The sequence below is a fragment of the Lepidochelys olivacea genome, assembly GCF_965140295.1.
Source record: "Lepidochelys olivacea isolate rLepOli2 genome assembly, chromosome: 1".
NCBI lineage: Eukaryota > Metazoa > Chordata > Testudines > Cheloniidae > Lepidochelys > Lepidochelys olivacea.
Window position 1 is genome coordinate 347,715,676 of NC_140411.1, and position 26,733 is coordinate 347,742,408.

The window sequence follows — 26,733 nt, forward strand, 5'->3', positions numbered from 1 at the left end:
TGGAATTAAGTGCAGCTATTAAATGTCTAATATGTGGGATTTATAGGTGTGTATGTTAACCGTGAAATTACAGGCAGGCTTTGAAGAGGTATCTTCGTGAGCACATTAGCCCTTTATAAAGTGATTGAGCCTTCACTCGTGTATAGAAGGACCTCCAACATCTGCTTTTTTTATCCACTCACGGTCCCCACTACTCAGCTTTACTAGAGGAAAGCCTGTCTGAGGGTCTGCCTTCGGTCGTCAGTGGGCAGCAAGAGCCAAGCAGCAGGGGCTGAACAAAGCACTTTTGAGGTGCGGCTGCGCACCAAGCTTTTCAGGTGTCAGAAGCTTGACTTTCAGCAGGGACGTCGATATTTAGACACCTCAGGAAGAGGCCCGATTTTCAGATGTGCCAAGCGCTCAGCAGTTCCCACCTTAAACGCTGGCCCACTTAGCGAGTTGGCTCAATAGGGACTTAGGCCTCTAAATTTAGGCACCCAACTTCTGAGAATCTGGGCTCATGCGTGAGGTGTTGCATCCCTGATCATCTTGACTAATAGCCATGACAGGTTGCATCCCTGATCATCTTGGCTAATAGCCATTGCTGGACCTCTCCTCCATGAACTTATCTAATTTTTTTAACCCTGTTATACTTTTGCCAGCTCAACATCTCATGGCAATGAGTTCCACAGGTTAACTGTGTATTGTGTGAGGTGGAGTTTTGCTTCTAAGGGATAGGCCAGGGGTGGGAGAAGGCCGCGGGACGGATGTAGGGGCTGTAACAATACAGGATTCTAAGACAACATTAGGATGACAATGACTCTATATCCATATGCTTGGTCCTAGCCCTTCAAAGAAACCTGTTGCACCCTGCCAGTTTGCTACCTGGGTGAGGTTCCTTTCCAAAACTTTGGTCATATGGCTAGGGTGCGACTCAGGACACCTGGGTTCAATTCTCTGTGCCCCCGTTCATCATCTGTAAACTGGGGTGACTAGCACTGCCCTACGTTACAGGGCTGTTCTGTGTAGAGCATGAGACCCCCAGGCCCCATTGTAATAAGAGGAGAAAGAGATATCTGCGATGGGTAGGCTGATAAGGATTGTGTTAAATCTGAGTTTAGAACAAGCTAAAGTAGCCACTGCTCTCTTTAGAGCAATTAGAGCAATTAGCAACTTTAGAGCAATTAGCTTTAGAGAAACTTTAGAGCAATTAGCTTTCAAATCAGCCTTACCCTCCCAGCTAGAAAACTAAAGAGCTTGGTTTTCAGCTCCCACTGACTTCAAGTAGAGATGGGGAGGTTCTGCCCCACTGGAAAATAAACCTAGTTTCCACCACCCAGTTCTGACTCTGATTCAGCTGCCATCCTCTGTTCCTCCTGAGTGCGAGTTCTTTACTGATGGGCAGTCCAGATCCTCCAGAATGGGATCTGGTAGCAGCAGGAAGGTCGGGGCTCCTTGATTGCTCAGCGTTCATTTTTGTTTGCAAGCCAGCACTGAGACCAGTTACTGACCTTCCGGACTGAGCTGGGGCACACTGTCATTCGCAAACGCTGGGGCTGGCTGGCTGCTCCCCGGAGGGAAGGTTAACCCTGAAACCAGAGAGCCTGCTCTGAAGCCCACCTGTCGAAGGCAGTATGACTTCAAGGCAGCAGGACGTGGGCTACTTCCCTTAGCAAAGTGTGCTCAGCAGAAGGAACATACAACAACAAAAGTCACAGTCAGCAGTCACAACAAAAGCTAAGGGTCAGGAGCAGATTTATTTAACAATAGAAAAACCTCAAACCTAAATCTCTACTTCCATTAAGAAAGCATTTCAGATCTTTGGGGTTGGGCTTTTTCAAGTGTCTATTTGCATATGCGCTAAATCACTGTCGGTCATTCAAGTATACAATTTAAAAACAAGTCCCCTACCCCTACCGTGAGGACACTGACAGCTGACAGAGTGTCTCTAGATAGTCCAGGTTGTCTCACCATTTTCCTTCCCCTCTGCCTCTCATGAGTTTATAAAGACTATCACTTAGAGATACTAGAATACCGGAGGGAAGCCATCCCTACTGGTGTCTGGTGATAACTACTCTGCAACACCTAGACTGTCTTGTAAACAGAGATAGATGTAAAAACATCCTGGTGATTTCATTCAAATAAAATCCAGATACAGAGCATGGCAAAAAAACTGCATCACATGAAACAGGAGACCACATACAGTGTAGCTGATAAATGAGAGCAGCCTGTGTACAAATACATTACATTCACGTTTACACTTGCTAAGCTATTGTTTGGCTAGCTACAGTGAACCCAAACAACTTGAGCCACATTCACGGCTAGTGTAAACTGGTTCCATGTGGAGTGGAGGCCAGTGCTGAATTTGACTCCATGTCTCAGCCCCATGCCAGATTTTCACTCTTTGATCTACAAGCTTTACTGCTGCTCTAACACTGAATTCTACTTGTGCTGAACACATTCCCTGCTCTGAGTCTGTGTAAAAAGCTTTCCCCTGCTCCGTGATGAAGATCAAGGTGGAAATCTTACTTCTGGGCTCGTCTTTCCCAAGGTATGTATATACCAGCTGACGAGCAGAAGCAGGGTTTAAACCAAGTTATTTGTGGGAAGGAGGGATAGACCTTCCAGTGAACATGCAGGCTTATTCTCCCCCTGCCTGAGAAAATACTTTGAAAACCATGTGCCGTTTGGGGCACTCCAAAGGCAGGAAGTTTTGCTCCTCAGAGATATTGCTCTGAGTCAGCAGATGCCAACTCCATCCGGCTATGGGCGGCTTCACAGTTACAGGAAAGAATGAACTTCAAAGGCAGCGAATCCCTTCCCGTCCACTTGAACACTGATTGTAACATCGGGGTGTTTGCTTGTGTGCTGTTCTCTGACAAATTAGAGGAGCAGCCAGTGGAACAAGTCTTGTTGTCAAACTCAAAGAGCGTTAGGAACAGTGGAGCGTGAAAAGGATAGGCTGGCTGATTATGCCCCTTTCATTTAGTCTGTGTTATAAGCAGACACTTTCAATAGCACAGGAAGGAAGGAAGCTGTAAATTAGTTTGACCAGCTGCTCAAAGTCAAGACAGCTGAAAATGGGGAGCTAATCCGGCTATGGAACAGTTCTAGGAAGTGGCATTGCAAGCTTCCCCACAAGGCACCAGCTGTGACCTCTGGGGACCTCTGCTAAAGGTCATCACAGTGGCTAATTCAGTCCTTGTTCTCTGCTGAGACAGCCAAAGGCTGCCACCCTCAGAGCTACTTATGATGGCTTTCGCTCTTCTGCTGTCACGGCTTATTCTAGCCAGATGCTCAGCTAGCTGCCTGCGGGCAGTAAATGTAATCTAATATGGGAACGTGTTGGCTTTGTATTCAGATTGGTTTATGCCTCTTAACATTCACCCATTAGCAGAGTCCCGGCAGTGTACTCACTTGCGGGTTTGTTACTGCACATTTATCTTTCCTCCTTGCTCCTAAAAAGGACAATACAGAACCCTGCCACTATTAATTCTCTATTGCTACAACCCCTGTGCAAGCTCATTCCTGAACACTGCTGGCCAGGTCTACCACAATGCACAGAACTTGTCTGTGCACTTGCAGCCAAACAGGAGGATACGCACATCCAAAGCCTCACATGGGGGGGTAGAAATGGCACGGCACAAAGAACTGGCACACCCAAATCAAAGCGAGGATCGGAAAGGTTGGCTCCTTGACCTTGCCAAGTCATTTAGCAGGACACTAAGTGGAAGCCATCTTTATGGACCTGATGTCACAAGAGCGCCACCCCTGGTTGATTCAGAGGCTTAAGCAGCAGCAGCAGAGGGGGAAAGAGTGGTGAACACAGGGAAAGCTCCATGTTAGACCTGAGCAGTAACTTCACCATGGGATTCAGAGGACAGTCAACCATGCAAAGGCCTTCAACATGGTTGACTTCATCTGAGCCCTTCGGGGGAAACACCTGTAATTTCACTGGGCATGTCACTCAGCAGGGTGGTTCTCCTCTGCAAATGGAATGTAAAAGAGGCACCTTCTGATTGAAGAGATCTGTTCTCTGGCTGCACTCAGGAACACAAACAAAGCCTCTACTCTTAGCCACGCAGAGCCGACAGCCTCCAGCTCACTCACTCTTGGCTATTGCATCTTGTGCTCCAGTAGAATAGTCTATATTCTAAACAGTCTCATCTTGACAAACCCACTGGACTCGGGTTGCTAGGAGTCACTGGGGCTCTAATTTGGCCTGCAAAACCCTTCCGGTCCAGCTGGGTTCTTTGGATCAGGGCTGGCTTTACTATGCTAGCCATTAGGATGGGAAAAGCGACCTGTGAACTGGACACACTGACCAGGACGGAGTCCCCGGTGCCATTTGTCACCTGCGCTTTAAAAGGTGACCTGCAAAATGAAACTGAGTCAAGCCCTGATCTTACGTATGTCCGGAGCAGGAGACCAGGACAACAGCGTGACTGACCTTTTAAATGTCTTTCCCAGCTCAGTGACACTCTCTCACACGTCTGGGCTCACTGAAGAGCCCACAACGAGATATCCCAAATGGAGAGTCTTGTTGCAGGCTCTGCGCCGGTGCAGAATGCATCCTTCCTAGCCACGTGCACCGAGCCAAGAACGGCAGAGGACTTCACAGAGGGAGCAGGAGACTTGGGAAGAGTCGGTAGCCGCAGCAGTTTTGAATGCCCCCTGCAGCTAGGGAGCCAGCCCAGAAGCCGGGGCTTGGCATCCATGCTTTGCGATTGAACTTTACAACGCTGCGCTGGGCATTAGCGGCACCAGGCTGCGAGTAAGGTAATGAGAATGGTAATGGACAGCAGCCAAAGAGTAAAATCAGACAGGTGGGGAGGGAGGGTGGGCCGACAGCACCACAGGCAGGGGGCCAGTGCCAGGCCAGCGTCTAACAGACGCATCTTACCTTTACAGTATTAAAAATTTTAAAAGGACCATTTTAAAATGAAACGGGCTGCGAGCCGAACTCACTAAACTCGTTCTCTACATGTTCCCCACAGCTTGGCGCAGCCAGCAGCTACTCTGTATTACAGAAACGACCCCTCTTGCAGTGGAGTCCCTGGTGCTCTGCCCTGGAAAACCATAAAAAAAAAAAAGTCCTTTCTGAGACGATCCTTTACTCCTTCTTGGCCTCCTTCTTCTGTTTGGCCAGCAGAGGCCCCAGGCTGGTCCACACTTCGGTGTACATCAGCGTGCCCACAAAGACAAAGAGGGTGCCCAGCCAGTGCCAGGCGGTGAAGGGGTTCTTGAAGTACAGGATGGAGAAGATGAGGCTGACAAACTTGCGCAGCGTCACCACCAGGGTGACGGTCAGGGAGGTGCACTCCGTGGTGAGGATGAAGACTCCCCGAATGCACACATATCTGGGTGGGGCAAGTTAAGGGCACAGCGAGTGGAGAGAAGCGCAAGCCGGTGGTTGGCCGTTTGAGAACATGGGGGCCTTGGGTGGGTCCAGTGGACAGATTAAGCCCTCAGGAAAGTGAAACGGATAGCACCAGCTTGAGCCAGGGACAGTGCAGCTAAGTGCTACTTCCCGACCTGCAGAACCCCTGCCATTCCAACCCTGAGCTCCTCCTGCCCAGCTCTGCCAATGCCCCTCCAGCCTGACCCACAGTCCCTCCTCCTGGCCTCTCCCCACACACAGAGCTCTGCCTATGCCCCTCAATCCTGCCCCCCGCCCCACCCTCCTATTCCAGTACTGCTCTCCCCGCACACACAGCTCTGCTGATGCCCCTCCGTCCTGACCTGCAACCCTCCTTCCACTCTCTGCTCTTCCAGCCATGGGCCCCCACTCAGCTCTGCTAAACTCACTCCAGTCCTGCAGCGCCCCCCAGGCCTTCTGTCCCTGTCGCCCAACCCAGTTCTGCGAAGGCCTCTCACCCCTGAAGGAAGCTAGGTTTGCTCATGTTCTTTTAATGCTAAAATATTTCTTATTTGCCCATCTAGCTTGTTCTTCCTCCCTGTTTCATGGTTTCTGTACAGACACTGCCCCTGCTCATAGCCATGACAGATATTCACAGGTGCTTCTCCTGCTGCCCCAATCGCCTACAGTCTGAAGGCTCATCTGCCCCACATAGCTGCAAAGGCACCTCAAAGCTACCCCCTCCCCAGGTTCCAGCCATCCATTCATGCACAATCCAAACTAGCCAATGGAGCACGGCTGGGAGATCTTTCTGCTCCTTTGCTCTATGCCCTGTTCCCGGAAGCTGGGTTTGCAGGCTCTCTGGTAATTCCTACCAACGTCCATGCACCTTTACAGCTCTCCCAATACAAGGGATGATACGATGTCCTTCAACAGAGGCCAAACCCTAGGAGATTCAGGATCACTACCATGCACCTTTAAGTATAAGAGCTAGTAGCCTCATTCCTCACATTCAGGGCTAGACTTATGTGACTTAAGGCCACCAGCCACAAGGGAATACTCAAGATCCACCCCTGCCCCCACCCGGAAAGAACTGACTTTAAAGAGAGGCACAAAATTTGTTCTCCTCTTCTGAGCCCTTAACATGTTTCCATAGCCGTTTGCAGTGCCTATATGAATCCCCCCACTCCTCGACACCAGCCAGAGCTCTCGGAGAATCCAGCCATCATAATCTCAGAACCAAACACAGAGCTAGAGAAGCCGCTCTCTTAAAGAAGGGTTAAAAAGTTGCACTGATGTGCTGACAGCACCTGCTCAAGACCAGGGAGGCTAAATCTAAGAGCTATCAATCCTCCTGCTGCAGGGCATAAGCTGATAAACAGCAGGAGTGGAGAAGTTTCTTCCCCTCCACGCCCCCTTGCTAGAATACAGGAGGGATGTGTTTAAGGAGGTTTTTTTTTTTTTTTTTTTACCAAGAGGCTTGTGAAGCAGTAGAAAGGCTCCTCACTGGGGTGCAGAGGGAATAGTGAAACAAGGACCGATAGCTGGGGCGGGGGGGGGGGGGGGAATTTCTAAGACAAAGGGGTGGTAGAATTTCGACACAGAGCCAGCCGGCTGCCTTTTTCGGGGGATCGGGAAGCTTCTCACTGATCCATCTTTCCCCTTCCCCGGGACAGGCAAGAGTATTTGTATTCACAGGAATATTTCCACCCTCCTCTGACCCAGTAAGTGTAGAGGACAAAGGTAGAGTTCAATGATAGGTAAGTAGAGTTGCTTAAGTGCTAAAGCCAGTCAGTTGTCAAGTCATTCCACACACACAGGACCCTAGGCTAGCTTCTGCTGCTACTTGACTCAAATTATATATGCACAGCTGTCTGGATCTCTTTCCAAATTTCCTCTGAAGTATCCTGCAGTGGCTGCTGTCACAGAGAAGGATACTGGTCTAGGTGGAGTATTGGTTTGCTGCAGTGCAATGGGAGGTGGCATATTGTACTAGATGAACCATTGTTGCTTTATACGCAGGTGCACACAAGTTGCCATTGCAGAACAGATCAATCCTTGCACAGAGATTGGGAGGGAACAGAAACAGAAACCCCCCTTCCACATAAAGAGCTTACAATAACCGCAAGCCATAGCTCAGCAAACTGCAGGAGCATCTGTCTCACCCCTATATCACCGAGGTGTGTTCATAACAAACAAGCAACCAGAGGGTGCCATTATCGAAATGCTTGGGTCCCTGTCTCTTCTGTTGCCTTCACTCACTGCATTCTGCCTGAATTCAGAGAGCAAGAGCTTCCCTGCCTCACAGGACCCTCTCTGCCTGCCTTTTCCAACTTGACACGCACACTTTCAATAATTATTACCCGTAGAAGTTTAGCTGCTGTGTCCATACCTTACATCAGCTCAAGCGACCTGTCGATGCCTCTGGTCTCTTGGACACAACACGCACGCTGTTTCAGCAGCTGACAGCTCCTCTTGCACATCAGCTCTGAATTCAGGGAGATCTAAGAGCACAAGGCAGGATTTACACAACTGATCTTTTGGCCCCGTTTTCTCAAAACACTTGAATCCCTGCTGCCTGCCCTGGCTCTGCCGCCAGTGTGTTTGAAGGATACTGAGTGACGACGTTCACGACGAGGTAGAACCACATGATAGGTAAGGTCAGCCCGATCCCCGGGACTTGGAATGGCTCTGTGAGGAGAGGGGAAAGAAGAAAGGTCCATGTCTGATCTCAGCCCAGTTTTTAATAGCACAAAACCACAGGCAATGGCAACGAGCCCCCTTCTTGGTGGTCTCAGCAGGGAAGCCTCTCAATTGCATCTCACTCAGGGAGGCCTGCAGGAAAAGCTGTGGGGAGCTTTCATTGCGGCTGACGATGCTGTACCCACGCTAGCGATAAACACACCACAGCTCTGGAGACGGAAGTAACAGCTGCACATGCTCCAGGGGCCCTGGGCCCTACCACCTGGAAAGGGGCCCAGTTCTGGTTCTGATCTAGTGGGTTAACTTGACTTTTATTGCTAGACAGAAACATCATGGTGAGGTGCCATCTCTTACTGCTCGCTGGTGTCTCCTGTTGTATGTGCATTACACACAGAAGCTGGGCAAAGCTTTTGCCGTGATAAGCACCATGAGAGCTGTGCATTTCTGAATTCTCAGCTGAAGACGGGTCCACTATCAAGCAGCTATTGGCGGTGAGAACATGAATCCCAGTTTGCACGTGCTTCTGCAAGTTTTTCGGGGAGGAAAGAAAATCTCACAAAGGCAACACTGTGCTGGCAATACCCCACTGGAAAAGTGTGTGTGAAAAACATGTGTCATTTTCACACAGTTCATCTACCCGGACACGCATCACGGGCTAGAGCCGGGGTGGCCAACCTGCAGCTCCGGAGCCACATGCGGCTCTTCAGAGGTTAACACGCGGCTCCTTGTCTAGGCACCGACTCCGGGGCTGGAGCTACAGGCTCCAACTTTCCAGTGGGCCGGGGGGTGCTCACTGCTCAACCCCTGGCTCTGCCACAGGCCCTGCCGTGCCCTGGCTCCTCTCCCCTCCCCTCCCAACCAGAGCCTCCTGCATGCCAGGAAACAGCTGCTTGGGAGGTGCAGGGAGGGAGGGGGAGGCGCTGATTGGTGGGGCTGCCGGTGGGCGGGAGGTGCTGGGAGCAGGTGATGTATTACTGTGGCTCTTTGGCAATGCACATTGGTAAATTCTGCCTCCTTCTCAGGCTCAGGGGGGCCACCCCTGGGCTAGATCCTCAGCTGCTGTAAGCCTCTGCAGCTTCATTGATTCCAATTTCATAGCTACGCCGATTGCAACCAAAGAATCTGGCCTGTTTTGTGCTCATGCCCTGCCCCATGCCAAGGCATCACTTATGTGAATGGTTTAATGAAATCTGTTATCACTTGATTTTCTGAATGGGGAGGAAAAACAGCCCTTCTTTTCCGCTAGATAGAAGGATTTTCATTTTTACATGGCTGTGATTGACGAGGGAAGATGAACTGTGTGTTACAGGGGAACCTGTTTACGAAACATCACGTAGAAAAGTTTTTGGCTGTCAGATAAAATTGGGGATCTGTGTATGTGAGGTGGGGCTTATTTAACAATAACATTCACCAGTTTTCAGGTTTCACTTCTACATGTAAGTAACTTCATGCACACAAAACAGACCCACTGATTTTGACGGGACTACTGATGATAGATAAAGTTAAGCATGGGTGTATTAGCAGGGTTGGGAACTTGACGAGTTTCTAATCCCTCTGCTGGGTTAAAGCATTCTTCATAGCAATCCACAGATTTAAGTTCAGAAGGGAGCACTGTAATTACTTAGGCTGACCTATATAACCACCAGCCAGAGAGTCTCACCCAGAGATTCCTGCACTGCAGAGAAGCAACAAGTGCATCGACTTGCACAAAGAAAACTCACCAGACTGGCTGAAGAGAACAGCATGGGCGTAGATGTCCGGAGCGAGGAGGAGGAAGCCAGGGAGGGGCAGGGCATGCTATGGCAAGAGACAGAAATTCAATGCAGAGGTCTAAACTGACACCATTCAGAGAATCCACATCAGTACAGGGAGCCAGTGTATGTGCATTTCAACTAATATTAAAGGACAAATGCTTTAACATACTAATTGCCACTACGAGGCTGCCCGTGTATAATCTGAGCTCATGTACAGTTTATCCATCCCTCCGACCCCAAGTGAAAATGATCAGTCACTCTTGGAAGACCAGTCCAGGATTACGACAGGATGAAATGCATTCACTGACCCAGCCCTCAAGTTCTAAAGGGCTGAACACCTGAGCAAGAAGCTTGGGGACAGTTTTTGATCAATGCAGGCCTCATTTCCCCTACCCCCTCTACAGTATAGTAACCTGGCATCATAGGACTTAAAGATGGGAAAGGACCTATTATAAAATCATCATGCAGGATTATTTCCTACAAAACATTTCCTACTGCCGAGCACCGCCAGGGATTGCCCTCATGGCTCTGACCATAGGATCAGGGCCTTCAGGTCTGGATTCTTTCTAAAAAAAGGTTCCATCTGGGCCAGTGGCTCTATCGCATGGAGCAGACTAGAACACTGCATGAAATGTATATTTGAAATACTTTGGTTTGAGATAAAGCCAGCCGTTGCTTACGTTGTAAAACAGTGCCTCCTTGGAATGCTTTCCAAACTGTTTGTAGATGGTCTCTTGAAAGATCCCCATTCTGGCTGACATCAGGAGGGCGAAGGTCAGTGCCACGATTCCTGTAACACAAAAGCAGCCTTACTGTCCTGCCCCAGAGCTTAATAAACCTCACGTCAATCAGCGTAGGCAGATCTCCAGGGCATGACTCGAAACGCAAGAGAATGGGAAAGCCGACAAGAGACTGGTGCCGCAGCCAAAAGATGTTGGGGCCTTTGACTATTTTACCCATGTGACTTAGGCGCTACGTCTTATGGAAAGCCAATAGGGTTTAAGCACCTAAGGCCCATTTTCAAAAGTGATTTCGCTGCTTTAGACGTTACCCCCTTGACTGATATCAAAATCTAAAGCCAGCCCCTAGATGGAGTTACTGCCCCACATGCAAAGAGACTAGTGATGATATTGGGTTCCTCAAGATATCAACCCCGGCCACTAAAAGCAGCCAGAAAGTGAAGACTGGCCATATTAAACTCTTCAGTGCCAGTTTTCTAAAAAGGCTCCTCCATGGTATATCAGACCCATAAAATACAACCAAGCTTGTAGGTAACTGCTCCCTCATGGGGTAGTCTGCAGTACCTGGGTGAACAAGAAGGCCCTCTATTGTAGGGAGGAATTGGGCCAATACTGTCGGCATACATATGGGGCCAAATACATGCCTGGTTTAAACCTGCTGTAGGCAATGGAGTGACACCCAGGACTGAGACTGTCCTTTGATCTCTAAGCAATTCTTTTACTCCCCCCCTTCAGCTTCAGCGGATGACGGGATGCTGCAATATTTTCAGAAGCCATCATTTTTTGGGTTATTCTCCCATGTCTCTTTCCTACAGGGAGTCTGCTTTACAGAGTTAGGCCCAGATTCTAATCTTGGTTACATCAGTGGCACCTGTCAAATGGAGATCAGACTCTGCCCTGTTTGTACTTAATATGAATCTCTCAAATTCACTGCTGAAAAGTAACCTGGGAAGAGACCTGATAAAGGAGCAACCCAGCTCTGTCACTAACCCACACGAACACTTTGGATACTATTTTTGACCAGCTGGTTGCAAGCAGCTTTTTGCAATGTGATAGGCTTGTATCAACAGGGTGAGAGAGGGCAACATGATTCTGCTTAAATCGATAGCAGAAATGCAACTGATCCCTGGAGCCGGGCATCCCACCGCTCTCTGCTGCCGTGCAGTTTAAGCACGGCTGCAGGCCTGGAGATCAGCCCCATGAAAGCAACTTCGACCAACATAATTGCAAAGCCAATTAGCGTCACTGCACTTACAGACCTAACAGCCACCACATGAAGACATGGAGTCCGTCCGCTTCACTTAAGCTGGATTTAGAAGCCTACGGAAGGTGGGGACAAGAGAGTCAGATCATTATAATGGATGCAGTTTGGCAGTTTTCAAGGGACTAAGTTTGTCCCTCTGTTCCCAATAGCTGATGGATTGTGTTCCAAACCTACATACACCCAGGGTATCGAAGACAGCCCGGAGTGTCCTTCCTCTGCACCTGTAAGTCCCTTCACTGGTTACAGAGAGTATGTGGTAGTTCTGGCTTTCACCCCTGCTTTAGTGAAATTGGTGGGGTATGGATAGAAGATCAGCAAAGCATCCCTTTCAAAGAAACACACTGGCTGAAGACATATGTCGCTTCCCCTCCCCTCCCTTTATCCTAACTCTTGACTGACTGTGTGGGTTATGATGAAGCGGGTATTTTGGGATATTTGTTGTATTTGGAAAAAATAATCAGTTACCAAGAATAATTAAAAAGTACCATGCTGACACAGCCCGCAGCGTTCTATGAGGTCTTTGAAAGCATTAAACGAGCAATCAGTGCCACCGGAAAGCCTTTGAAAGCCATCCCCAACTGCAGACAATTCTGTGTTTACTTGGAGATTTAGTCACTTTAAATGGATGGGTGAGAGATAACGAGAGAGCTGGCCAGGACTCCGAAGGTCTGGTGAGTGTCCTGAACCAGAGTGGCCCGCTGCTCAGAGATGACAGGTTTCAGAGTAACAGCCGTGTTAGTCTGTATTCGCAAAAAGAAAAGGAGGACTTGTGGCACCTTAGAGACTAACCAATTTATTTGAGCATAAGCTTTCGTGAGCTACAGCTCATTTTATCGGACGCATCCTGTGGAAAGTGTAGAAGATCTTTTTATACACACAAAGCATGAAAAGATGGGTGTTTACCACTACAAAATGGTAAACGCCCATTTTTTCATGCTTTGTGTGTATAAAAAGATCTTCTACACTTTCCACAGTATGCATCCGATGAAGCGAGCTGTAGCTCACGAAAGCTCACGCTCAAATAAATTGGTTAGTCTCTAAGGTGCCACAGGTCCTCCTTTTCTTTTTGCTTAGAGATGGTGAGCTCCTGAGGAAGCCAACAGGAGCTGCAGGTGCACAGCCTCCTTTGCGGGGTAGAAAACAGACTTATCCAAGCGTGCGCCTATTGAAAATGGGATACAGGCTCACACATGCCGATACCCACGCCTGCACTCCATGGCACATGCCGAACTCTCAGTATTTGCTGTGAACCTATTAAAGTTAACTTGGATTATTACTTCTAATCTAGTCTAGAAGTACAGCTGTTCAGTGCATCTGGGGATGCATTAATCTCCTGAAATCTGCATTATAAATAAGCAAGGATCCTACAGAACCCAGCCTCTTTCACTGCAGACTAACTGTAAGCAGCTGTCTCTGTGAAAGAGCAACAGGGCTGCTTATAGTTATTGCACAAGGAATCAGGCCTGGCTCCATGAGAATCTTGTAAGTTTTTCCTCTCTACAGGTGCCTGTGAAAGCAGGAGATTGGTCTCCGACCCAGGAGGTCCCTTCCGATTCTACGTTCTGAAGTATATTTTCCCCCATGATAAAGCGTTATTGTCACTGCAAGTCTGCAGTGGGCTTACACACTATTCAAACCCTCAAAACTAGGCCAAATTAAATCAGTTTTCACCAAGACCCTGGAAGGGGCATCTCTCTAAGACCTATCTCCATGGTCAGTTTCAATTTTCTGGACTTACCTCTTTAAAACCTGTTAAACCAAGAAGGAAAAAACCTAAAACAAGAAAAGTTGCACACGTGTGTGCATTCTCCTTACCCCGAAACCACACTCTCCTTGCTCACAAAAAATTGCCATCCTGTTTATGCTCAAACTTACCCAAAAAAATAAAAATCACACTTGGTTTCGGGCCAGGCCTGGAAAATTCTAGTTTGAAAAGTGACCAGTTCTGGAAGCTGAGAGCAAGGTTTTTAGATAAGCCACTGCCACTCTAAGCAAAGTCACCACAATGGTTGTGCAACAGGTAATACTCAAATATATTAACCCCAATAATTCTGTTTCCTCTGCAGGTGAAAGTAACTTGATATTCAGTGTGCCCCTTGGAAAAGAAAAAACTAAGCAGCATGTCATAAAAGGCACCTTGAACTAAAAAATAAAAAAAAAGGGAAGGCCAGCAAAAATCAGGTGTCTAACTGTGGGAAAGCTCTCTAGGGAAACAGACAAAAATAGGCAGTGTACTTCCTTCCCATTGATACAAAGGGAATTGTCTGATTAAGACATCCGTGGCAGCTCCTACTGTTAATAGGGCTCACAGCTGCACAGACTCAGACACTTGAAAAGCATTCCTTACCACTTGCTTTGCAGACATTAAAGTGCAGATAAAGATCCCCATGGACACCAGGGCTATGGATGTGTATTTAGACACACTGTATCTGCAACAAGAGAAGAACAGAGAGACTTCAGCATTCTAGTCTCCCCTTTCCAAGCTGGGAGCTTTCACCCAATGCTGCACTGAAGAGGCATTAGGCCTGATTCTGCTCAGTTACCCTGGTGTAAGTCTGGAGTAACTACTGATTGGAAACTGTTGAACAGAAGATCCACGGAAAAGCTCTTTCAGTTCTAGCCCTTTCCATGCTCAAAAATTTAAGTGCTCTCTTTCCAAGAACTAGTCCAGGACCAAAGGGTTCCTAGCCCCACTAGATCACAACATAGGGAGCCTTAAGATCATGTAATTCTGATTACTCTCTTGCTGAGCCACTTACTTTTCATTCGCTGATACCCACACACAGATGGAAAGGTCAGCAGAAAAGAGCTCTTATGGCAAAACCTAGCCTCACTCCCGCCTGGCCCAGCAGCATGTCTCAAGCCCTGGTTCATCAGTGCTAACAGTATCTTTTACATAAACCAGCCACTGGAGGGGGACAAAGACCCACACGCTCCTATTGCGGCAAAACCAAAAGCTTCTTGAAAAATATTTAAGCCGATACCCCACATGGAAGGGAGTCCTACCCAGGCCTCAGCTGGAAGGCTGGTGGCTGCAAAGGGAGTGACAAGGGCTACTGAGTGACAAAGCACTCTCTTCCCTGTCGCTCCTCAGCCACTTACAGTCACACGGCCAGCCCATGAGCAGCAACCTGGGATCAACGCTCCTTAACTACTTACCTATCAGTAAGGGGTGATATAGGGCTTAATCGATTAATGATCATAAAACACTGTGCAGCTCAGACAGAAGGTGGTACAGAAATGCAAAGCAGTGGTACTGAAATGCTCCCCCTTCAGATATAGCTGGAGCACCAATCCCAGCTTTGATATGGACTCCCTCCCTGACTTCTGGCAAGTCACTTACCTTCAGTGCCTCAGTTTCCCCATCAGTGAGAGGAGGAGAACACTTACACTGGGGAATGACAGATCAAGTCTGAAGTGCATTGCAGATGAACAGGTTTGCACATGTGCCAAATGCTGCTGACTATCAGATGTTGCCCTGACTAAGTCAATAACATACATTTTTTTTCTGATGAAACCGGGAGGTATAATTTACCTTTTTTTCAGAATGATGATACCTAGAACCATGCTCGCTATTAGAGAACCCTGGAGAGGTGGGGGGGAGAGAAAAGCAAAACAAGGTCAGTGTGTCAGGCACCCGCCCAGAAATAGGAACACATTCAACAAGAAATCCTGTGTGCTCTGAACAGTTAAGTACAGTTCACTAATAGAAATAACAGCTTCAAGATAAGGACGGAGAGAGACCAAAATCAGAGAAGGACAGATTCTCATTGGACCCAGAGAAGAGAAGTAATAGGACTTGCGGGCGCAGCAGGGAAATTTAGGTTTTCTCCTTGTTGTATTTACGCTAAAACAGATACAAAGGCAGTTCAGGAAGAGAACAAACTAAAAGAGTTTCTGGCATCAACATTGTGGGGAACAAGCATAGACCCTCTATCTACCTGGGGATGGCTCAGGAATGATAATGTTCAGGTGAGAGAACTACGAGGTTATCTAGCTCAGCGCAGGACTGGTTCCTAGACTGTATCCTCTTTTTATTTTATTTTTTAAACAGTCTAGATTTAAGATGTGTCAAGCCATTGGCCATCCACCGCTTCTCATGGAAGGTTACTCCACAGCTTAGTAAGCGATACCTGATACTCAAGCATTTGATACATTTCCTTTTTGCTTTAATGTAAGTTTACCTTGCCACTTGTTTTGCAGACATTAAAATTTGTGAAACTAACATGGACAGGGCAGCATTTTCTAAACCATGAGGTGCACCCACTAGGTGGGCATGAAGGACTAGCAGCGTGAGCACACACATGCGTGCTGTGTAAGCCTTAATACGGCATGGTGCTGCAGAAGGGAGGAGGTGAGAAGGGTTTAGTTTTCTTAAGGTGGGGCTCAGCTTTCAGGTGACATCTTCTTACCCAAATGATCCTGTTTGTACATTTCATGGCTCATTGGGTTAGTACATCTCCCCATGCTAGTAGTTTTATTATGTCAAAGTGAAGCTCTCCTCCTCAACCAGGCCTGGAGGGAGACTGAACAGACAGGTTCCGCTCCCCTGGGACATTGTGCATGCCCACACTGAGAGAAAGGCTGGCAGAGGTACTCACTGATCTGAAGATCATGTGGAGTGGCATGGCTATGTTTAGATTCAGGGCGTAGTTATTCACTACGCTGACTGTGAAGAACATGGCCACCATGATCAGGTAGTATCTGAAAGGGAAACACAAGGGGCTGGTCAGCAAAGCAAGTTGACGACCAGGAAGTTCCTTCTAGATGTTCTCTCATGCAATGCTCAGGCAGCACTAATCTGGGAGCCCCAGAGACTCAAGTTCTCTGCTCATCCTCCGAGCAGGAAAAGCCCAGGCGGTGCAAGTCTCCCTCTCTTACGCGCAACAGTGCTCCCACATCTGCTCCAGGGTGGGTGGGGAATTCAATCTCCATCATCTCCGTAAGTAGACTGTTGGTGCCAGCAACAGGACCAACTGTGAACAGGCTGGTATTTAGCGATACACTCGGCACCAGTCTGAAACCAAGTCGTTTCACACAGGCCATCAAGTCGCAGGGATCAGAGGTGGAAAAACCCATCAGGTTTTCTAGGCCACACTGCTGCCAATGCAGGATTGTTCCCCACAGAATAAGTGGGGGTAAAAGAAGAATTTTTGCAAGACTTCTTTCCCCACAGATTTCCAGTGGGCCCCACTCATTACCAAACCCAAGAGAGATCCAGTCCCCTAAAAGACACGCTTGCTTACTCAACAGCTACTAACATGTTCCTTAGGAGAGAAGACTCTGAAAGTAGTTTCCTATTAATAGTCCTGGATAAATGAGTTCATATTTTACCAGGCATGACAAGTTCTGAATGAGGCGTTGCTAACTCTGGAAAACGAATGGGGTTTAGACGGACAAAAGGATAAGCTGTTTTATTAAACACGAAGAGATAACAGATATCTAGTCAATTCAAGCCCAGCCAAAGCATTTAAGTCTACTGTACCTTATTGGGATGGCTGGCCGCTTCCTTCCAAAGTTGGCTTCAAAGATAAAACCTTCCACTGCTATAAATAAGAACTGTGCAAATGTCACTATGTTCCCGCATCCTGGAAACTCTCTGGATATGTGGGGAAGAGAGAGAGAAGGAGAAACATGACAACACAGAATATATTGTAACTGAATGCACCCAGGAGGAGACCAGTAGCTTACACACATTCATAGAGCACTTACCAGTGTTTACCATTCTAACACACCAGACAAGCTTACTTAGCATGGTTCTTACATAGCCCTAATCACTGCAGTATAGGTACCTCCACTGTAAATTCATATACAAACTACTCACAAGGATCACTTCACTTATCACTGGGATGTAGCAACCTCTGGGGAGCAGCTTGGAGCTGTTTAACAGTGCACAGCAACACCACTCAGCAGGCTTAAGACAGGAAGTGAAGTAGGATATCATTTTCTTCTATACAGGTTTTTTGACTGCCAGCATCCTTGTATATCTGAGCACCTTACAGTCATGTTATTCACATTGCTTAATGCAGCTGTCACCTGTGGCTCATTCTCTTATCCTTCCCCCAAGAGGAGAACTGTGCATGTGGTGGAGGGTTTGGGTTTGATAAGAAGAGAGATATTCTTTTTTATGTATCTATCTGTGTTTGCTAGAAAAGGCTAGTCAAAATGGTGCACCTTGCACTTGGAGAGGAAGGAGATAAGGTTTAGGATGGTCTTTAGTTCCTGGGGGAGTTTGTTCCAGCCTCAGACAGCCCCTGAGAGAGCTCTGTCTCTTGAAGCGCTTTACCCTCATGGGAGAACGTTTCACTGTGCCGGAGGAGCAGAGCTGTTGCCCAGAGTCCTCACTCTGGAGCGTCAGGCGATCTTTCAGATATCCTTGCCCCTGGCCACTGAACACGCTGAGAAGCAGGCCCGAGACCTTTAGATTGCTATCCATTGGAAACTGCAGTGAAAACTAGGAAAGAGAAACGACTAGCCATTTGGAATTCAGCTAGGACACCAGCGTTACTTACCTTGCGTTTGATTTTTGCAAGAAGGGCTTTGATCTTTAACCACCGTAAGAGGGCAGTGTTTCAGTTTTACATTTCATCAGAAAGATTTGGGCTACGGTAGCACCTCTGTGCTAGGCCCTGTATGAACACAGTAAGTCAGTACGTACAGTGGCATAGGTCCATCTGCCACTATGCTGGGGCATTTGCTCAGTACTGACCCAGAGGGGAGAAAGTGCCACCTATTGGATCACTCATTTAAATGAAGCTTATTGAGATGAGCAAGCATACAAGATACAGTGCAGTCAGACGGACACAGGATCGGGCTTCACAGAAATAATGAATTTTTGTACCAGGTGTCCACTCCATCATATTTGTTTCTACTTGGTAGCAGGTTGCCACATCTTACAGTTACTGTTGTCGCCTCTTTCACTCCTCTCAGAGCCAGACTCAATTTTCCTTCCTTGCATTTCAACAGGAAATCTTTTGAAGAAGCGCTTTTTCCACAGCTCAGGGTTTGGATTGTGGAATGGAAGATGTCTCCGTTTTACTGTGTCACATGGTTAACAGAGCTGTTCCTCCCTGCACTTCCAGTGTCTGATTGCCTGTTATGGAACTGCAAAGAGCCTATGTTCTGTCTCTCACTGATCTAAGGCAGTCTGATTGGGTGAGGTTTCTGTGTATCACTATTGTTTGCTGTGGGGTTTTTATTGTTTATTTGCTGTTCTTCCTGATGTACTGGATAGGGTCTTGGTTTTAGGGTTGGTGTGTCTTGAACATTCATTTCTGAGGGGGGTTATTTTATATCACTACGTTACCTTGATGCTAAAGAGTGGATGGCTTATTTGGGCTCTTGCTTTAAGTTGTCTGGTATGGGTCTTCTAGTATCTTGGGTGGGGAGTAAGCATAGGGTTACTTGCTATTTATGGCAGTAACGAGGTGTTTGCTTGAGACATCCCATTCCAGAAATGATCGAGCCCAAACCTGCTTAGCTTGGGAGATCAGACATGACAACAGCATTAAGTGTTTGGTGCACATGGGATATTCAGTGCTGGAGTAGTGTGCTGGGCCCAGGATATCAGCGAGACAATTACTTCTCACCCACCTTGTTTCAGGAAGTGGTATTTAGGCAATGCAGGAACAACTAGAAGGAAGCCAGTTTTTCTTGTTACAGTGTCGGGCTTCCACAAACTATTGGTAGTGAAACACAGAATCCAATCCCTGAGATTCAGGCCCCTGCTGCCCGGTTCTTCTTCTCCCCCCAGGGGCCCAACCATCTCCCTACCCCTGGTGGTCACTAACTCAGGAGTCTGGATCACCGCCAGTGTAATATTCCTCCAATACTTGCCCCTTCAGTGCTCCCATCCCACCACAAGATCTGGAAGTCTAATGCTCCTGCACTAAATATAAAGTCTTGTTGAAATTGTAGAGCTCTGGGAGCAAATGGAGAAACCATAATTAATCTAAGAATCAAGCAATTACTCACAAGGGTGTGACTGTGTCCTGAGGTGAACCAACTACCGGTTGCATAAATCTACTGTGTGTGTGTACACGTGTGTGTGTGTACTGGAATAGCCAGGGCCAACATTCAGAGATTCTCCCAAGGAACTTTGATGCTGGGACAGGACAACATGCAGCTATCACAGAGCATTTGCTAGAGTACATGACTGGCTGGAAGCTCAGATGCAAGAGCAGCCCACTATGCTGTGCCCCTCCCCGCCCAATTGCATGGATGCGTCATGCTGACTGTTGCTAGTTTATAGTCATAGGGGACAACTGAAAGTTGAGTTGACACTTCCCCTTTTCTGACAGTCTCTGAAAACCACCGACCCCTCTGCTGCAACAGAGAAACCAGTGCAAAGGACTCTTGAACATATCTGAGCGCTGGCTGTGACGAGCTAAAACTCTGGTGTTTCAGACTGGAGAGGACCCATTTTTCACTGATTTGCTGTCCAGTTGTGTTTAAGTTGCAAACTCAATTAACAGGAATGTGTAGACAAATATGTTGTTAGCCATTTGTAGGTCTCTATCTGGCCTTTACATTTGGTTCACATCCCAGGATTGGTGTGGGGTGATTTGAGAGGGGCTGAGAAAGAGGAATTACAAGCCTGGTGGGATGCCAGAGTGGTCTCTGACTAGACTAGGATTTGGTCATTCATCTAGTCCATTCCCCTTCACTCTCTCTTGAGCCACAGGAACTCTGCCTCATTGCTCCACAAGTAAAAGTAAGAAGTTAGGGACAAGCCCGGTTCTAAATTGTGTTGACATAAAGCTATCTGCAAATTTTACAAGACAAATACAAATGAAAAACAGACTAACCAGCCACACACCCATATAACAGTATCCTGACACCTTGGCAGGTTTACAGAAAATGGCTAAGAGCCTAGTTATATCAATTAATTTTTTACAGCTATTTTAACTCTACCCAACTAGGCAATTCTCTTTCTTTAGGACAATAATCCTCCAATAAATTTAAATTACATACAAATTGTAAGGCACCAGAAGGCTGGGTGGTTCTGGGTCTCTCATTTTGCTATTACATTAAGATCACGACCCTTTTTTGTTTCACTTCTCTTCCTGCCTTCTAGGAGACTGAATTTTCTCTTCTGGGCAGCCTGGTACAAAGTCCAGAATGCAGGATTTTTCTGTAGCATGGGCTAGAACAATGGCTCTCAACCTTTCCAGTCTACAATACCTCTTACAGGAGTCTGATTTGTCTTGTGTACCCCCTAGTTTCACATCACTTAAAAACTACTTGCTTACAAAATCAGGCATAAAAATACAAAAGCATCACAGTACACTAGTACTGAAAAACTGCTTACTTTTTATTTTTAAAGTTATATGGTAAAAATGAGATCAACTGGAATACAAATATTGTACTTACATTTCAGTGTATAGTATATAGAGAGAGCAGTATAAACAAGTCAGTGTGTGAAATTTTAGTTTCTACTTACTTCACTAGTGATTTTTATGTAGCCTGTTGTAAAACGAGGCAAATATCTAGATGAGTTGATGTACCCCCCCAGAAGACCTCTGCGCACCCCTGGTTGAGAACCACTGGGCTAGAACTCATTACAGAGAACAGCTTTTCAGCCGCCTCTCTGCCCATTCCCAATCACATAACTGTTAGCGTCTGGGAACAACAGCAACTGTCTGGACGAGGTCGCAGGAATCTCTTGAAGCAATTTTGCAGCTGGAAACAACTAGAATAGCCAAAACCATGCAACCAGCCAGCTCTCAGCAGACCATTAGAAAGTGGACCACAGTTTGGGAGTCCTGGCATAATGGACTTGCTCATTCAGTTCATCTCATCCAAGTGGCTGTTCCAATGTATTTCTATCTGTCGTTATGAAGGGACTGGCTACAGTGTCGTGCGCTCTCTCTCTCTCTCTCGCATTATGTATGTGTATATAGAGTACATCACCTGTCAGGCCTCCTTCATACATCATAAAGGAGAAGAGTCCATATGCCCAATTCAAAAAGGGAAAAGTCCTTTTTGCTGGTCACCTTTAAAGAAGTCTGCAGCATGTTGACATCTTACATTTAGTGAGGATGATTTACCTGCAGTGTTCTCAGGTGAAGTTTCAAAACATGGAACTCAACTCTGGTTTGCTAAGTGGATTCATATGGATCTCTTTCTGATACCAAGCGTGATGCTTTGCTACCAGTATCCTCTTCTTTTTAGGTTATCATCTTAAGCTCTGATCCTGCAACCAGATCTATACAACTCATGCCTCTATATAGAGCCTCATTGACTTGGGGCCTTAATTGCTTGAGCAGGGGCTAAGAGGCTTGAAAACCAATCTGTTAGGTTTGTATAGCTTGAAAGCTTGTGTCTCTCACCAACAGCAGTTGGCCCAATAAGAGATTGCAGCGTTGACTCTGAAATTTTCTGGATTTCAACTGCTTGCTTTTTTGATAACCACAAAATCCTCTCTGAGGTTTTCATCCTTTTAAATGGGAAAATCTGAGCTCAGCCTCAACTCTAGCTTAATAAAACACTGCCATATGCCAATAATACTGTATAGCACTTTGCATTTTCAAATACTGTAGGGACATTAAATATAGATTATGTAGGTAAACACTGGCATGTTACTGATGGGGAAACTGAGACACAGAAAGGGGCTGTGACTTGCACAGGAGGCATTACAGTGTTGCCAGCTCTCATGATTTGATCATGAGTCCCGTGATATTTTTAGGGCCCGAGCTCCTTGAGTCATATGAATATATTAAAATCTCTGCTTTCATTTGAAACCCCCTCTCCCCCCCCCAAAAAAACCCCTAAGTTTGCAGAGAAAAACTTGAAAACATGACTCAAGTGCACCCTAAAGGCTCAAAAATGAGAAGGCAAATAAAAACATTAAAAAATAGTATTTCTGAGGGAAAAAAACAAAGACACAAGTGGTTAAGTCAACCATGATGTTCGGTGGTTGATGGTTTGATTTTTGAAAACCTGGGGTTGGCCATGCTGCCATGTACAGGGATGTAAACCAGGATAACCTGGCTCTTGACACGGACACACTGGTTGCCTTGGGCACATCACATGCCTGGCCTGATTTTTCTGACGTTCTAAGCACTCACACGTGCCACTGACTTCAGCGGGCGGTTAGTGCTACGGCTGCCTTCAGGGCTGACCCATTGGAGTCTGAACCGGGAACCTTCAAAGCTAAAAGCATTGACTGCTACAACTAGAGGTAAACAGCCAATGCTCCTGAGCTAGGGACTGTAACAATTCATATCCTCTGCAGACCCGCACAGAGGGAGGGAGACCTGATACACACTCACCAGTGGGTTATATGAGCACCTCCAGGGAGGAAAAGAGACAGGTCATTAATTTCTTTGAGCCTCACTTTTCTCATCCACAATATGGGAGTCATGTCACAAACCTACCGCACAGGGGGCTTCCCCCCTCTGCTATCAGAGGATTTTCCTTCACTCACAAGGAACAGTCTCTCCACATATTGCCATCATACGATAATGCTCCCATTTGCAGACCAGGCTCCGGTACCCACCATACGCTCTCCCCTTTCTTCTAACACAAGGGAGACCCCTCATGTCCCATTACACAGCTGTCTCCATCCCCATCCCATGCATGCCCAGGGCTTCCTCTCCCTATTATTTAGAAAACTATTTGCAGCTGTGTATGAGTCATTCTGCAGGAGTGTTGGGAAAAGAAAACAGACACCCCAACACATTTTAAGTTGCTGCTCCTGTTAAAATCTTATGCCCTATCGCTTCAGGTGCATTGCCACAGATGACAGCCCCCTTCTCTTTAATGCAGGCATGCATCCCAGGGGGAACATAGGCTCCAACAGGTGATGCACCCTCTTAAATTGCAGCATGGCCAGAAATTGGGGTCCACCCTGGGCTCCAAGCTTGGTTGTTTAGAGGGCCCAGTCACAAGACTAGGGCACTAGGTAGCCATCTAGCTCCACATTGGGGTGGACTCTGGGATACAGGGCAGCCCCCCTGAATTCAGCATTAGATCTGCCAGATAAGGGATTACAATACTGAATGACAATGGGCTAAGAACCGATCCCCAAGGAACACCACCAGAAACACCTTACTCAATGGCCCCATACATAGGATAGATAGCACGATGCTGAGCTATGGACTGAAATCTGAGGTGGGTCAAAGCACATGGTCGTAACAGTGGGGTGCAGGGTGGCCCCAGAAGCTCTGGGGTGAATCAGAGCCCACAGCCAAAGCTCTGGGCTGCCAGACGCCCATGGCTGGGAAGAGCACCAGGTGACAATACCCACACAAGGTGCAGACTCATCAAAAACTGCTTAGCCCCCCCACCCCCTAGCTTCACAAGTGCCCCCAGCCTGGGCCTTAACCTAGTGACCCCAGCATGGCACTCCCCCACCCCAGCAGGCTGTGCACAGACCAGACCCCACAATCCTAGGGTGCTAACAACTCTCTGGGCCAGATGCCCCCAAGCCTAGGGGACAGCACAAGAACCCTGCCCCCGAAGATGCTACCACTCACCCGGTGGGGAGCCCCCAGGCCAGGGACACTGCCCCTCACCCAGGCAGTGACAATACACCTGGCCAAGCAACACCAGCTCAGAAGCCCTGCCCGCCCCCCCCGCCCAGTAGCCACATCAGGAGCCATGCCCCCCTCCAAACCCAACCCAGCCCAGGAGCCACATCAGGAGCCATGCCCCCCTCCAAACCCAACCCAGGAGCCACATCAGGAGACCTGCCCTCCCCCAACCCAGCCCAGCAGCCACATCAAAAGCCCAGCCCCCACCCCCACAAACCCAACCCAGCAGCCCTCCCCCCGCCCCCCCCAAGCCCAGGAGCCCTATCAGGAGACCTTCCCCCTTCCCAGGAGCCCTATCAGGAGACCTGCCCGCCCCCCCCACAAACCCAACCCAGCAGCCCTCCCCCCGCCCCCCCCAAGCCCAGGAGCCCTATCAGGAGACCTTCCCCCAGCCCAGGAGCCCTACCAGGAGACCTGCCCCCCCCACCCCAACAGCCCTACCCCAACACAGGAGCCCTATGAGGAGACCCGCCCCCCCAACCCAACAGCCCTGCCCCCCCACCCCCAACACAGGAGCCCTATGAGGAGACCCGCCCCCCCAACCCAACAGCCCTGCCCCCCCACCCCCAACACAGGAGCCCTATGAGGAGACCCGCCCCCCCAACCCAATCCAGCAGCCCTGCCCCCCCATCCTCAAGAGCCCTATCAGGAGACCTGCCCCCCCACCCCCAATCCAGAAGCCCCATCAGGAGACCTGCCCCCCGCAACCCAACCCAGCAGCCCTGCCCCCCCCCCATCCTCAAGAACCCCATCAGGAGACCTGCCCCCCACCCCCACCCAGGAGCCCCATCAGGAGACCCGCCCCCCCACCCCCAGCCGCCCTGCCCCCCCACCCAGGAGCCCTATCAGGAGACCCGCCCCCCCCAACCCAACCCAACCCAACCGCCCTGCCCCCCCACCCAGGAGCCCTACCAGGAGACCCGCCCCCAATCCCACCCCACCTGGCCAGCAGCTCCAGGAAAACCACGTTGCTGCAGCAGCCGCTGAAGACCAGCCCGACGGCCAAGGCGCGGCGCATGGTAGCGGCTGGGGGCCCCGCTCCCACGGCCGCGCTGAGCCTCCGGCCGGCCCCGGCGCCATCCCGCCCTGCGGTAGTTCCTCCCCCGCCCGCCTGCCGTGCGTCCCGACGGCCGCCCCGCCCGCGGGGAACTACAGCTCCCAGCACCCCCCGCGCCCGGCTCCCCAGGCGCCGGCGACTTTCCCGCGCGGCTCCGGGCTCCCGGGGGCTGATGGGAGTTGTAGTTCCTCGGCTGCCCGCGCTCCCCTGGCCCTGAGCTCGCCCGGGGGGACGAGCTGTTGTAAAACTGGAGAGGGGGCGGAGGAGGAGGAGGAGGAGGAGGGAGGCAGCCAGCCAGCCAGCCCGCCCCTGGCAGGCAGAGCAGCTCCCCACAAGGAGTGGGAAGGATTTCAGGCCCACAGGTAAAAGCTCACCGGGAGCGAGCCCCTTCTGGGCGGCAAGCTCGCGGGGTGCGTGCCCGCCCCTGGCCTGGAGCGGGAGGGGGACTCGGGCAGAATTCCTGCCCCCCCCCCCGAGGATTGCTCGATTGCTGGCTAAGGCTAGGCTGATCAGTGAGCGGATGAGCATTAATGAGCGCGAAAAGCTGGCAAAATGCCGACAGCGCGCTCGGTGCTGTACGGGGCACCGCTCTGGCCTGAAGAGCTTACCGCCTGAACAGGCACAGCCTTCCCCAGTTCCTACCCCCGCTCCCTGGGCCTGACCTTGGTGGGCCATATTGGGAACGAACACCCTCCTACCCTACACCTTCCACAGAAGGCTCCAGGAGAGACACCTTCTTCCTCTGCTTCTCGCCAGCGAACAGAAGGTCACTGTCCTTTTATCTGAGAATGGCCCGAAAGGACAGACCCCAATGGAACAGCCGGTAACGCCAAAGGCCTTACAGTACGGAGAGGAAACCAAACTGAATCAAAGATCATCAAAATATAAAATCTTACCTAGGCTAAGGTCTGGGTAATGGTCCCTCTAGGGGCCTGATCTCAAGGCTACTGAATTCCTAGGAAAGTCTCCCATTGACTGCAGTGGGCTTTAGATCGGGCGGTGGATGGAGTAACGTTTGTTGTTACTTTAGAATGAGCAAGAACAAAATTCTTACATTTTCAGAGCAGCCGTGAGCTTGTTCTAGCCCCGCTTCCTGAGAGTGAAGCAAACTCTTTGTTCTTTAACAAGCAAACTAAGATGTCGTGTTCAGGTCACTGTGTTACTACTCTGCCTTAGCAAGAGTCAGAGCTTTACTGCTGCTGAGTTATGTGTCTGCTCCCTGCCACACCAGCCCGTCTGCTTCATCAGCACACTCTTCGACTCTGCCGGTCTAAACCTTGCCTTGCAGGTACCAATCAGGAAACCCCAGAGACGTCTCCCTGCAGTCTCCAGTCCCTCTCA

At 48.9% G+C, this 26,733-nt stretch overlaps 1 protein-coding gene across 1 annotated transcript; it reads right to left on the minus strand.

Annotated features, from left to right (window-relative positions):
- Positions 1 to 1,717: 1,717 nt before the first annotated feature.
- SLC35B4 (solute carrier family 35 member B4) lies at positions 1,718 to 25,427 on the minus strand. The gene is made up of 10 exons (XM_084619097.1): positions 25,277 to 25,427; positions 17,285 to 17,398; positions 16,401 to 16,503; positions 15,335 to 15,384; positions 14,147 to 14,228; positions 11,795 to 11,855; positions 10,476 to 10,585; positions 9,763 to 9,838; positions 7,954 to 8,029; positions 1,718 to 5,339 (listed from the first exon to the last, which is right to left on the minus strand). The coding sequence occupies exons 1-10, from the start codon at positions 25,351 to 25,353 to the stop codon at positions 5,093 to 5,095; spliced, it is 996 nt and encodes a 331-aa protein (XP_084475223.1). The 5' UTR covers positions 25,354 to 25,427; the 3' UTR covers positions 1,718 to 5,092.
- Between the last annotated feature and the right edge of the window lie 1,306 nt (positions 25,428 to 26,733).